Source organism: Podarcis tiliguerta (assembly GCF_965153285.1).
Source record: "Podarcis tiliguerta genome assembly, chromosome: 7".
NCBI classification, from domain to species: Eukaryota; Metazoa; Chordata; class Lepidosauria; order Squamata; family Lacertidae; genus Podarcis; species Podarcis tiliguerta.
Window position 1 is genome coordinate 88,279,500 of NC_139540.1, and position 15,009 is coordinate 88,294,508.

At 45.5% G+C, this 15,009-nt stretch overlaps 1 protein-coding gene across 2 annotated transcripts in view; it reads right to left on the minus strand.

The window, feature by feature from the left end:
- Positions 1-11,972, minus strand: part of ADCY2 (adenylate cyclase 2) — a 131,208-nt gene extending 119,236 nt beyond the window's left edge. For both annotated transcript variants that reach the window (XM_083448575.1, XM_083448574.1), the window contains exon 1: positions 11,714-11,972. In XM_083448575.1, coding sequence (XP_083304701.1) covers positions 11,714-11,956 — 243 coding nt within the window. In that variant the 5' untranslated portion in view covers positions 11,957-11,972. The remainder of the gene's footprint in view (positions 1-11,713) is intronic.
- Positions 11,973-15,009: the final 3,037 nt, after the last annotated feature.

Sequence of the window (15,009 nt, forward strand, 5' to 3'; positions counted from 1 at the left end):
ACTTTAACTTCCCCTCTGAAACAGTGGCCATCACAATGTTCATGCCTCCTCACATCTAAAATAATAACTGTCAGTATTAGGCAAAGTCTAAGTACTGGCACACTTGCACACCTCTGCTTCTAGGAAAAAACAGCCTTTATTGTACTGTTTCATCAAGCCAAGAAACCATGCCCTCCAGCTATTAAGCAAGTATTTTAAAAATCCTAATTAGAATTGCTGTATATTTGATCAAGTGTTACTAAATCTATGCATTATTCAATAAATTTAATGGGAGCAATAAATAGTACTGATTTCAAAGAATATTATAAAAAAGAAGACAAAAATGCATGAGGTTTCATCTTATACCACAGCAAAATAAAACAATATCCATTAAAAATATTTCTCTATAATTCTGTATTTAGGAACCCAAATCCGCAGTGGAGTCCCTAAGATGGTTGGATGGCGCCTTGTACGCCTCCTTCCAGCAACACCTGCAGCCAAGCTGGTGCCAAACATATCGCCCTGCTTTCCTTTGGACCACATCAGTGAGACCAAGATGGGGGTCTTGTGTGTACTCTTGTCATCTGGCCAGCCCAGAACCCCCATACACACCGCCCAGGCTTGCACCCCAGAGAGGTCACTTTGGTGCTGCTGATGCTGTGGTTTGACTTAACCCCCAGAGGCGCCTGCCATAGTCTCTCAAGACAGATGGATGCCAACAAAAAAACCCTACCCAATGCTACTTTCACCAAGTTGTGATAATGAAGATAAGACATCTTAACAAAACTGCAGCTACCCACCCACAGAAAGGCGAAAAACCTTTGAACCCAGGGCCAGTTGCAGTTGGGAGTAAAACTCTTTTCCAGCACTGTTCACTAGTAGCCACTGCAAGCACGTGGGAGCCCCTATTTGCAGTGGGAGCCCCTAAACAGAGAAGGCTGCGGAAGTTTCCCCTACAGGAGGGGAGGAGAGGAAGGAGGAGGCTGGAGAATATGGAGGCCAGTCTTCTTAAAGGTGAGGTGCCAGGCCTCCCAAGATCCTGCAGGAAGATCCTCCTTCCTCTTTGGACAGGGTGGCAGCTGCATTGCCCCACAGACTGGCTGTTGAGTTTCTGAGGCAAAAGATACCCTCCCTCCTTTGCCTGTCTGTCAGCATCCCCTTTCAGATATGTGTGCTCAGTTTCAACTCCATACCAAGGAGGTGACAAGCAGATACAAATAAATTATTTTTAAATGATGGATGACTATGTGTTTTCATACTATTTTGTTTAATATCAACATTACAGAGAAACGGAATACGCAAAGCTAATCGCTGCAAAAGTGTCACACTTGGGAGGCTTACAAATTGTGTTTTTCTCTCTCCAGGGAAGCTTCTCCCTGCACCAGTTTCCAACAAGATGAAGAAGAGGCAGAAAAAGGGGAGAAGAAAATGATTGCAAAGTTCTACTTTATTCTCCTAATTCTCTTACTACAGACCAAAATGTATGCAAATCACTTATGGAACCCAAACACATTCGCTAGATGCAATCTAATAAAGGCTTTCAGAAGGATAAGGCTGGGAAAGGCATTTGTTGTGGCAGAGCACTTGTTTCACATGCAGAAGCTACCAGGTTCTAATCCCCAACACATTCAGGTAGGGCTGGATATTGTGGAGAGCTACTTCTGGGCAGCATAGACCATATTGTGCAAGATGGAGCAATGGTCTAACTCAGGATAAGGCAGGTGCTTCTCACTCTAGCCAAGTGGACACAAATGGCCACAGCTCAGCATGGAACTGAAGGTGCACCTACAACCTGCCTTGGAATTTTGTGTGCCACACACAGGGGCCAATACTGAAAGGGGTCCCTGAAGTTGTTGCAAAATCACAGGCCCACATTCCTACATCTTGTCCTGTTCTTAGTGTGAGCAACTGCTTCTGCTCTTCCAAACCCTCCTGAAATAACCCCCATCAAGTTAGCTTTCTCATTTTATTGCAGCTGTATCCCATTCTTTCAAGTTCTCCCACTTCATTCCCACCACAGCCACGCAAAGCAGCTTAGCAGCCCAAGGTCAAAAAGCCAACTTTGTGCTTGAGCAGGGATTTAACCCAAAGGCTTCCCAAACAAAGTCTGCCTACTAAATAATGCTGGGGGCCTTACTTTGCAATCAAGAGAATACAGTGGTATTCTTAATTCAAACTTAATTCATTCCGGAGGTCCGTTCTTAACCTGAAACCATTCTTAACCTGAGGCGCGCTTTCGCTAATGGGGCCTCCTGCTGCTGCCGCACGATTTCTGTTCTCATCCTGAGGTAAAGTTCTCAACCCGAGGTACTACTTCCGGGTTAGCGAAAGTGTTTGTAACCCGAAGCGTTTGTAACCTGAGGTACCACTGTACAGGCTGCCATGCATCTCCTACCAATGGCAGAAAGCGAGGCACTCACACCGGGAAACTCCTTTGGGAAACCCAGCTGACCCTTCCCTCTGCATCTTTAGGCAACAGGTAAGAACAGCAGGGTCCCGATGTGCCCTGGTTTCAGTGTGCTCCCACAACATGAAGGAGCCTGGCATTATTTATTTGCTTTCTGCGCTGATGTACCGTTAGTGTTGCTTTGGTGCTTGTTTCTTTGTTCTCCTGTTGCTTTATTGAGATTTATGTTCTTTACGAACCTTTACGAACCTGTTATGGGAAAGTAAGGTGGGACTGAACTATTTTAATAAAACATGCTGCTGACTCATGTTTAACTGATTGACAACAAGCCCTGTACAGAATATGTCTCACAAGTGCTACTGCCCTAGCCAGTTAAACTCTTTCTTCCTAATTTGTAAGATTCCATACTCTTATTTTCTCTGCTCTTCAGGTTACTGAAAACCACCAATGCCAAAAGTGCCTTTCTCATGTCACTCAAAATATCTGTGCAAATTCTTTAGCGACTAGAGTTAAGACAAGCACATGAAAAATTCTAGTTGTACTCCTGTAAATAATGGAATTGCAATCCAAGAATATGTCATGTATGTGTAAACACCTAAGCCACCCAAAGAATGCCTCCCAGCATCAGACTGAGCAGCAGCTATCAGTTATTGAGAAGGGCCCAGAAGCCTCAGCCCAAGCTCCCTCTTGGGCCTTCTTGGTGGTGGCACCCGCCCTGCGGAACGCCAGATGTCAAGGAAATAAACAACTATCTTTTAGAAGACATCTGAAGGCAGCCCTGTTTAAGGAAGCTTTAATGTCTGATGTTTTATCGTGTTTTTAATATTCTGTTTGGAGCCACCCAGAGTAGCTGGGGGAACCCAGCCAGATGGGCAGGGTATAAACAAACAAACATTATTATTAGTATTACCCAGTCCATCCTTTAGAGAATTGGTAAGAACAAAAAATGAAAGATATTGGAGAGCGGAGAGGTAAAATTAATGGGAGGACATTAATGGGAGGACATTATTACATTATACAGTGGTGCCTCGCAAGACAAAAAGAATCCGTTCCGGGAGTCTTTTCGTCTTGCGGTTTTTTCGTCTTGCGAAGCAAGCCCATTGACGGAGTAGCGCTATTAGCGCTATTGGCTAAAAAAGGGCTAAAAACGGCTTTTTTAGGGGGGGGTTAGCGGTTTTGCTGCTAAAATGCTTTTAGCAGCTTAGCAATTCAGAATAAGGGGTTTTGGAGCAAAAAAAAAATTCGATTTTTTTCGTCATTTTTCGTCTTGCGAAGCAAGCCCATAGGGAAATTCGTCCTGCGAAGCGCCTCTGCAGACGGAAAACCCTTTTGTCTTGCGGGTTTTCCGTCTTGCGAGGCATTCGTCTTGCGGGGCACCACTGTATTGTTGATCAAGTTACTTTCTGAAACTCTTGCCTGATTGTTCTGCAACAGGGACACTTTCATTTGAGAAGTCCACATACAGTATATCCTGCTGAGAATATACTAAACTGGCCTCATATTTTTCTTGATCATTGTTATGGAAAGGCAGATTATGCTCTCAGCAACATAAAGCACATATGGAGAAAAGCAACTCTGGTTCTGTTATACTGCCTTGAAATGTACACTTGAATTTACAGGGGAATTAAGAAAATCAGTAAATCAGTGAATTCTTATTTATTCATAAAAAAATCAAGATTATAAACAAGCTGCCCAGATGGAAAGCAAGACACTTTTATTGCTTATTTATAGTAAGTAGTTCTTTAAATACAGACCTTGCCAACAAAGGTCCCTATAGTTAAAGCTCTGGTTTTCCCAGGAGTGATGTATGGAAGTGAGAGCTGGACCGTAAAGAAGGCTGATCACCAAAGAATGGATGCTTTTGAATTCTGGTGCTGGAGGAGACTCTTGAGAGTCCCATGGACTGCAAGAAGATCTATCCATTCTGAAGGAAATCAGCCCTGAGTGCTCACTGGAAGGACAGATCCTGAAGCTGAGGCTCCAAGACTTTGGCCACCTCATGAGAAGAGAAGACTCCCTGGAAAAGACCCTGATGCTGGGAAAGATGGAGGGCACAAGGAGAAGGGGACGACAGAGGATGAAATGGTTGGATAGTGTCTTCGAAGCTACCAGCATGAGTTTGACCAAACTGCGGGAGGCAGTGGAAGACAGAAGTGCCTGGCGTGCTCTGGTCCATGGGGTCACGAAGAGTCGGACACGACTAAACGACTAAACAACAACAAAGTTCTTTTTTAAAAAAAAAAGTCAGGAGGAAATCATGGGTTATAAACAGAGTAGCCCTTGGCCATACATAAGCAGAAAATAAAAGTACACTTCTTTGTTAGTACTGTACAGTGGTACCTCGAGTTACAAACACTTCAGGTTATAGACTCCGCTAACCCAGAAATAGTACCTCGGGTTAAGAACTTTGCTTCAGGATGAGAACAGAAATCTCGCGGCGGCAGCACAGTGACAGCGGGAGGCCCCATTAGCCAACGTGGTGCTGCTTCAGGTTAAGAACAGTTTCAGGCTAAGAACGGACCTCCGGAAGAAATTAGGTTCTTAACCCGAGGTACCACTGTAATGAGCTTCTGAAGAGGCTCAGAGGGAAATGCTGCTTGCTTTCACTTAAAAAATATGTAAAAACCTGAAGCCTGATTTCCTCAGTGTGCACTTTATTATTCTACTGTAAATCAGTAATAAAGAGGCAATGCAGGTACCTGGTCACAGAGAAAGTAATATGATGGTTCAAAAGAATGTCATTTGAATGCATGGCACTCCTAACCTTGAATGTTCATTTCCAAAGTTGCCTCAGGAAATGTTATATTTAAGAAACTGTATATAGAAAAGTGTTACATTCTTAGAAGCGAAATTGATTAGTAAATTTTCAAACCATTCTGGATTTGCCAAAGCTGCACACTGATATTTTAAAGAGGTAGGCTGAAATCCTATACACACCTACCTACCAGTAAGTCCCACTCAACTCAGTGGCTTACTTCCTCTTTTAAATGCTGTTTCTCTAGAGTTATGATAGACTTTTAAGTATAAACTAGTCCGCATAGTTTATACTTAACGCGGTCAGAAGGTCGGTGGTTCGAATCCCCGCTACGGGGTGCGCTCCCGTTGCTCGGTCCCTGCTCCTGCCAACCTAGCAGTTCGAAAGCAAGTAGATAAATAGGTACCGAAAGTGCAAGTAGATAAATAGATACCGCTCCGGCGGGAAGGTAAACAGCGTTTCCGTGTGCTGCTCTGGTTCGCCAGAAGCGGCTTAGTCATGCTGGCCACATGACCCGGAAGCTGTATGCCAGCTCCCGCGGCCAATAAAGCGAGATGAGCGCCGCAAGTCGGTCACAAGTGGACCTAATGGTCAGGGGTCCCTTTACCTTTACCTAGTCTGCATCACCATACCTGGCATTCTAGAAGGACATATTGAATAAATATTTATTTTTAATGGCCTGTTATATATTGTGTAGCATTTTGTGATATTTGTGTTGATATTTATAATCTGCACATTTATTTGAGGCAATCCAACTAAAATTAAAGCTGTTCTGATTTTCATCAGGAGGTTTGAGCTTAAACCCAGGCCTAAATGCCCAAATCCGTTGCCAGCTGGAGTGTCCTTGCTATTCGTAAGCTGCATCTTATTTTTGAGACAAGAATGTTTTATTTCCTTTGGAACTGCCAGTGTTACATTTCTCAGAAAAATTAATGCACTCACAGACACAAATCAGGAATGATATTATTACAGTAGACCATTTACTGCAAATTTCAAAAGCAACGCAGAAGAATAGTCTCATTATATAGGAATATGAAAATGCTGAATAATATGTTTCAATTTATGCAACAGATGTAATTGCAGGATTTATACTGCAAATAATTTTGCAAATTATGATATTAAAATTAGCATTATTATCATAACTTTTTATCTTTTATTACTATGTAACATCTATGATCAGTCAGTGAATGAAAATGTAGTTTGCATAGTCTTACAATTTATAGATAATCAGCCGTTCTCTTTCATCTTTCTGATTACCACTTAGTAATTATGAATTCTCAGACACAGCAAAGATGCAGCACAGTACATTGTAAACAATAAAAGGAAAATTATACCTGATAAAATACTTGACCCTTGATAGTATCTAGGGTAAGAGAGACTAGAAGGGGGGGGGGGGAGCTTTGAAGTATAAAACGTCCAGCGACCCAAAGGTTCTGGTTCAGCAGCCAATGGAAGATGAACACAAGGACAAATATTATGTCATAAAGCAAACTTCATGGATAAAACAGTAAGTGGCTAGTTCTTTCTCCCTCTCTAGATCCCATTTTTCACTGCTAGCCATTGGGAAATAAAGCCTCCTAAATACATTATAAATGAGCTTTCTCCCCCTTCCTATGGCATGCCTGGAATGCCAAAGACAAACTAAACTAACATTCTTTCTGGTGGTGAGAGCAGTTCAACAGTGGAAAGGACTCCCTTGGAAGGAGGCAGCCCCTGCTTTCTAGGAGGTTTTTAAGCAGAGGTTGGGTGGCCATCTGTCAGGATGCTTTAGCTGCAATTCCTGCACTGGAGCGGGTTGCACTATTCTATTTTTCTGTGATTCACAGCCTCTCTCTCAGCCTGCCCAGCCTCTGCCAATGCAAACCGTGGCTTCCATACCGTTCAAGAGCCCATCAGCTCAGAGCTGCAGCCATGATGACACACTTACAGCGAGGAAAATGTTTAAACTAGCCTAAGAATGTTTCAGATGCATAACAAAATCAGGATCAAGGGGATTGTGCATTTTCAACACAGGCTCTTTAAATGCATTTCAGTTCTATGACGTCCACAATGGAAGCTTTGGATTTTGTAGGCAACACCCTCCCTCTAATTATTTTATGCACTGGACTTGAACATATCACAGAATATTTAGAGCAGGGTGATGCGAGAAGACCATCAGTCTAATCTGAAGAGAAATACTACTGCTCTGGCTTACCTCTAGCTATTTCACTGGCTTCAGTGTTTTTGATTTGTATCTGCTCTGAAATTGACATAGCTCTGCATACCACAGAAACGTTTATAAACTTTGAAGGTCTATTAAAACTCAGAAAGTACCTTCCCATGGCTCATGGCCATTCCTGACCCAGGCGACCCACTTCTCCAGCAGAACCCACCTCCTTGACCAGAATGCATCCCCCCCCACCTTCCAATTTAACACCTCTGCGAAACCTTCATAAAATGGGAGACGGGTGCAGAGGGAGTTTCTAGGCAGTTCCTCCATAAGAGTCTGCTCCAAATGTGAAGCACTCAGATTCCCAACTGACTAACCACTATGGTAAAAATCGAGCACCCTTCCGGTTTACAAATGCATCCTCGTTGCAACAGAAAATACTGCTTTGGAGGTGTGAAGAGTCATCTTAGACTTCATACCAACAGTACAATTCTCACATCACCCCTGAGTGTCATAGAATCACATTTCTATTATCCTCTAGCACCTAGTCTTCTTGTATTTTGTTTTCACTGCCTATTTAATGTTGTTTCAGTGGCATTTTATGCCTGACATATTACTGTGGATTTTACGTTTACATGAACATAATTGCCTTTTGTACATTGCCCTGCTATCAAACTGATGCAAAGTAGTTTTTATTTATATTACATATGCCTTCAAATGCAATGTTTTTGAACAGAGTCCGCTCATACATTCAATTTATTATTATTATTATTATTATTATTATTATTATTTATTACTTATACCCTGCCCACCTGGCCATGCCTCCCCAGCCACTCTGGGCGGCTTCCAACAGGGGATTTAAAAGACAATAAAACATCAAACACTAAAAACGTCCCTAAACAGGGCTGTCCAAATCATCAAGTATGCAGTAATCTTATTTTATAAAATGAGGGTGGGATGGGGAAGAATCAGATTTTATTTGCATATTAGTGAGAAACTATTTAACTTGTACTTCTGGAAACAATATGTGAACCAAAACTGAAGGCATCCTTCAGAAATTAGCACTTCTCCAAATTTTGCAATGTGTACAAAAATGCATAAATTAGGGGGGAGTGATTGAAAAAAACATAAATGCATGTTTTGTATTACAGAAAATTGCTTGCAAAAATGTGTATACTGTATTAGTCAAAACTGCATACCAAAAGGTGTTCATTAGGAAAAAATAACAATAAAATGCAGAGAAATTTTCTTGGGGATTTAAAAAACAAAATTCCCAAATTGTTGCAAAAAGGTGGAAAATGTGAAAAACTGATAGAAACCAAAGCTGACATCCATGCTTAAATCAGCCAAAACCTATCAGGACCGCCTCTCCTGGTATGCCCCACAGAGAAACCTACGCTCGTCAAATAAAAACATCCTGAAGGTCCCAGGCCTCAGAGAGGTTAGGCTGGCCTCAACTAGAGCCAGGGCTTTCTCGGCTGCGGCTCCAATCTGGTGGAACGCTCTGTCACAAGAGACTAGGGCCCTGCGGGACCTGACATCTTTCCGCAGAGCCTGCAAGACAGAGTTGTTCCACCAGGCCTTTGGTCAGGTCCCAGCCTGACTCCCTCCTCTGGCAACCTGCACAGAATTTTGCTCAACGGTTGCTATTAATTTGACTTTAATTAATTTTTATAATGGAATGTTTTTAGAATGTTTGATTATTTGATTGTTTGATTATTTAATTGTTGTTAGCCGCCCTGAGCCCGGCTTCGGCTGGGGAGGGCGGGATATAAATAAAATTTATTATTATTATTATTATTATTATCTGCTTCCAGAGTTCAATAAATCAGAATAGAAATGTATAAAACAGGAGGTCACTTTTGAAGTTACCAAATGATAAACAGTTCTAAGGCTAAGGATAGGACACAGCTTAGTAGCAGAGCACATGGTTTCAATGCAGAAGGTGCTAGCCTGAGCAAGTCACCCTGAGAGTTGCAACCTGGAAATCTGCTCTGTGCCTTTAAATTCCCCACTGAATCAGGCAGTCAGTGATGAGGCAGCCATGTCTTCTCCCACCTAGTTTCCACAATTGGTTTGCCTACTCTCCTCCAAAGAAGGGGAATATGCCAGGGATGTGGAGAAGGATAGGCAAAAAAGGAGTGTGTGAGAGTTTCTTTGTGCGCGCAGAGAATGGGTAGGAAAATCCTCATTTATTCCAACTCTCGATTCAGGGAGAAATTAATAAGGTGTAAGTGCAGCTCTTCCGTGTGACGTTCATTGATAAGCAAGATTGCAGCTCACAGTGGTTCACATCATTACATTCTGAACATGGAAATACTTCACAAGAATGGAAATCTCTTTGACTAATTGCAGCAATCAGGAGGAAAAAAGGAGCATTTTGGCTGAGTGTATGGGCTACACCTGATTACGGTTTATTTCCCTGAACTTTAGACTGAGGGTGCAATCCGGCTCCTATACAGAAGTCAAGAGCAAAAACTCCCATTGATTTTAGTGGAGAAGAACTGGAGCCCTGGGAACAAGCTAATAAGGAATTCGACAAATGGCACAAAGTTTTCCTCTGCTGAAAATTAGAGGGTTGTTAACCACAGTCAATCTTGCATGCGTAGCAAATGATGTGAGCAACAGACTACCTTTTAACTGTTTGAAGCAAATGAAAAACGTGGATAGCGAGTGGGACCTGTAACAAGCTGTTCCCGTGTGCAGTGCTCCTTATTCACTGTTCCACTCAGCCAGTCAGACCTTTTCTCTAGAATCCTCCATTCCATCCTGTTCCTGCCCACCCCCACCATCAGTCAGCATTCTGTCCCATGGCGCCCCCCCCAGTCCTCCCTCCTCCTCCTCCTCTCCCCCCCCCCCGCCCCACACCATCTTTTCCTGGATATTTTTCTCACTTCTGCAAACCTTGGGGTTTTCCCCAGCCTGCCCAAACTTCCTCCTGACTGTGGGCGCTGTCATTTTTGCTACATTAGCAATGGCACTCATGCCCAAACATCAAAAATGGAGGGAGGTGGCTCCTTCAACTCCTGTTTTGAGGTGAAAACATTTAAGTGTGAGTTAAAGCTCTTTTGTAGCTTTAAAACCTTCACCTGAACAACAAATACCAATAAGGTTAATCTGTCAGCAGGAAGGAAAGCAAGCAAATGAATTAGAGGTATTAAATTTGGACTGCAAGCCTAAGCACACTTACTCGGCCAGATACTCTGCTGAAATCTGCGGGATGTTTCCAAGTAGCTATGTTGAGGACTAGAGGCCTGGCAGTTTTATTCCACTTGTGATCCATGAACAGAATATTTAACTAAAAGGACCCAGCAGCCTTGCCAAGCAGGCGTGTCCTCTGCTATTTACATGAATACATGCAAGTTGCCCGAGAGATTGCACAAAGTAATTTTGTGCTGAAACAGATCCAAAGGCAGTCACAATTCAAACCTGCTTTGAAAACACGAAACTGCTAGAAAGTGCCGGGGTTGGGGAGGCCAAGGAAAGTCTCTGCTTTGCCAGACACACCGTGAGGTAACAATTGCAGCGGCTTATCTGAAATTAACTGCATCTCCTGAGCAGAAATGGGTTATGAAGTTATCTGCCAGTATAAAAAATGTAAAAGGAAAAACGCAGCAGAGGCTCTGGAGTACAGAAAAGAAGGGATAAATCCAGACCAGAACATTCCAAATAGCTGTACAACGGGATTACAGCAGAGTAGAACAATCCTTTATAAAAAGCAACCTGAAAAAGCTGAGATGGAAGTAAGGCTACAATCCCTCACAAACTTTCCTTGGAGTAAATGCCCCTGTATAAAGTGGGACTTCCTTGGGGTGGATCGGAGTGGGATCAGGCTGCCCGGCTAATCAACTGTGGTAGGTCGCAAAATGCAGAAATTAAACATGATCATAATGTCACTTGTGTTTCAAAGCAATACAGGCAGGGCTACGTTTGAATTTCTAATCACATGAAATGCTTTTTTACAAAACATTTCTCCATCCGCCCATAACATCTGGATCGTGGTATTCCGGCAAGTTTGAGAGCTGCCAAATCTCTAAGCCACTTGCACCAAAATTGTCCAGAATTGAGGCTTCCCATTCATTAGAAACGCAAAGCTACAAAAATGTGTACCGTTATGCGTGAAACTGAACAATCATACATTTTTTAAAAAAGAAAAATCAATAAAGCTCCAAATTAAAATCCAGCCCATTCATGTGAGAATAAAACGAGACGATTTAAAAAAAAAATCATCGATGAAACTATTCACATACACAGATATATATATATATAAAGAAGGAAAATAAGCTCTGCCTATGTTGGAAGCCTTCCTTTCTCTTTTGGAAAGTTGAGGGGGCCGCAGCCCAGCCTGCTCTCGGCTCCCCAGGGCGGCGCGGGAGAAGCCCCTCTGCGCCCCGGGAGCCCTCGGCCCTCCCGGGAGACTCACCATCCCGCCGGCGAAGAAGAAGAAGACGGCCAGCAGCGCCAGGCAGGCGCCCAGCACGATGAGCAGCAGGAAGACGAGCAGCGGGTGCTGCTGGCTCAGGCAGTAGTACGACTCGTAGAGCCAGTCGCGGCCAGGGGCGCGCGGGCGGCGGCGGCAGCACAGGCGCAGCCGGCGGGGCCCCTCGGAGCCCTCCGGGGCCCCGCAGCCCTCGCCGCGCTCCGCAGGCTCCCGGTGCCTCCTCATGGCGCGCGGGCGCCGCCGATCTGGCCGGCCGGGCGTCGCCAGGGGCCGCCCCGCGACTCAGGACGCCGCCGCCCCCCGGCCGCCCCCGACGGCGCAGCGCCCCGGCCGCCTCCGCATGCCGCGCCGGGAGCCGGAGGGCGCTCGCCTGCTGCTGCTGCTGCTGCTGCTGGCGGCGTCCCGGCGGAGAGGCGAGCGGCCGAAGAAGGCGCCCCAGCCAGTCCCCGAGTGGCGGCGGTGGCGGCGACGCGCGAGGAGAAGGCGGGCTCCGGCTCCGGCTCCGGCGCCCGCCCCCTGCCCGCCGCCCCCCCCCCCGCCTTGGGCGCGGGAGCGCGCGCTCCGCCGCCGGGAAGGCCGCGTGGCACTGCCGGGGTTGGACTAGATGACCCCGGGGAGCCCTTCCAAGGCCACGGTGCTCTGAGGTGGGCGCTGCACTTGGCGACGGGGGATCTGAGCGTGTGCAGAGGGCAGCTGGGCGGTGGGCGCAAGGGGATCCATTCCGGACGCCGACAGACAGGACAAGGACTTCGCGGGTTCGATGTGTTATAGAAACGGGAGAGAGTGGAAAGGGATCCCGGGGGACATCTAGTCCAACCCGCCGGAACGCAAAAATCTTTTGCCCAACGTGGGGCTCATGCTTTACTGACTGAGCTCTCCTTCAGCTGCGCCTTGCGCCGAAACCATCAGTGCCGAAGCTTCCTCGGCGGCGCCTCGGAGCGCACGGGTCGGAAGTGGGGCAAGGCGCCGGGCTTCCCGCAACTAGATCCACTGGATTGTCCTCTGTCTCGAGCAGCGCTCATGCAAACAGCTAATAGCCGGGTGTGCAAGCGCAGCAAGGCTGCCGAGTTGGCTCCTGGTGAACGCGCAGCAAAGCAGAAAGAAAGACTTGGTCCCATCCTGGAGCCCCAGTGGTGGCACCTGAAATGCATAGGTGGGGGTGTTTGTTTGGGAACTCGGCAGCTTACAGATAAAAATAAGAACAGCTAAAAACAATGAAAATAACAGTCATAAAAAATAAACACTGATAGAGTTATCATTGTGTATAAATTTACAGGCTTAAGCAGTATGTGGACTGAGAACTCCCAGAAGTGTAAGCTGGATTTCGAAGGGGCAGAGGAACCAGAGACCAAATTGCAAACATGTGCTGGATTATGGAGAAAGCTAGAGAGTTCCAGAAAGACATCTACTTCTACTTCATTGACTATGCAAAAGCCTTAGACTGTGTTGACCACAGCAAACTATGGCAAGTTCTTAAAGAAATGGGAGTTACTGATCACCTCATCTGTCTCCTGAGAAATCTCTATGTGGGACAAGAAGCTACAGTTAGAACTGGATATGGAACAACTGATTGGTTCGAAATTGGGAAAGGAGTACGGCAAGGCTGTATATTGTCTCCCTGCTTATTTAACTTTTATGCAGAATTCATCATGTGAAAGGCTGGGCTGGATGAATCGCAAGCCGGAATTAAGATTGCCGGAAGAAACATCAACAACCTCAGATATGCAGATGACACAACCTTGATGGCAGAAAGTGAGGAGGAATTAAAGAACCTTTTAATGAGAGTGAAAGAGGAGAGCGCAAAATATGGTCTGAAGCTCAACATCAAAAAAATGAAGATCATGGCCACTGGGCCCATCACCTCCTGGCAAATAGAAGGGGAAGAAATGGAGGCAGTGAGAGATTTTACTTTCTTGGGTTCCATAATCACTGCAGATGGTGACAGCAGTCACAAAATTAAAAGATGCCTGCTCCTTGGGAGAAAGGTGATGGCAAACCTAGACAACATCTTAAAAAGCAGAGACATCACCTTGCCAACAAAGGTCCGTATAGTAAAAGCCATGGTTTTCCCAGGAGTGATGTATGGAAGTGAGAGCTGGACCATAAAGAAGGCTGATCGCCTAAGAATTGATGCTTTTGAATTATTGTGCTGGAGGAGATTCTTGAGAGCCCCATGGACTGCAAGAAGATCAAACTTCTCCATTCTGAAGGAAATGAGCCCTGAGTGCCCACTGGAAGGACAGATCGTGAAGCTGAGGCTCCAATACTTTGGCCACCTCATGAGAAGAGAAGACTCCCTGGAAAAGACCCTGATGCTGGGAAAGATGGAGGGCACAAGGAGAAGGGGACGACAGAGGACGAGATGGTTGGACACTGTTCTCGAAGCTACAAACATGAGTATGACCAAACTGCGGGAGGCAGTGGAAGACAGGAGTACCTGGCGTGCTCTGGTCCATGGGGTCACGAAGAGTCGGACACGACTAAACAACTAAACAACAACAACAGTAAACTTACAGATAATTACAATAAAAACAGCATGGCACCAGCCCTTTCAGTAAAAGCCACCTGTCCCCCAGAGCCTGCTGTTCTTCACCTCCGGGCAGAACAACAAGGAGGGAGTCAGTTTGGCTTCCCAGAGAGAGTTCCATAGTCTGGAAGTAGCCACTGAAAAGGCCCTGTCCTGCATCCCCACCAAGTGTGCATGGAGAAAGGCCTCCATGGAAGATCTCAGAACCTGGGCAGTTTTGGATGAGGGAATACAGTCTTTCGGATAGCCTGGACCAAAGCTATGTAGGGCTTCATAGCGGTGGCATAATGTGAGAGGACGGGAGGGGCACAGTTTTAGGGGGGTGTATTCCTCTCAATGCCCTGCTGTGTTGTGAGCTGTTGCGTCCTTCTCACACTGGAGGGCACCTTGAGAAGGATGCAACAGCTCACGGTGCTCTGCCACCCAACTGCCATTTTTGCAAGTCTCACGAAACAGCACTGGGCTCACAGGGCACCCCGAGTGCACCCCTCAAAATAGGGTGTCATTGCCTGGGCAGGCTCCCCATTGTGCGGCCAAGCAGGTGGTGCAGTGCTGCCCTATTTAGCTCCAGTGGGCGGAGGGTGCAACTTTTCTGACTGACATATGCAGCTTTTATGACTTGACGTGTGGAAAACCACATGAATTTGACCTTTGGAGAGTTTGTAAGTAAACCATTTTCTAACTTACCAAACGTGGTCTTTTCCTATGCTGGGGGAAGAAGGAAACTTGGAAGGAAATTTTAAAGGGGACA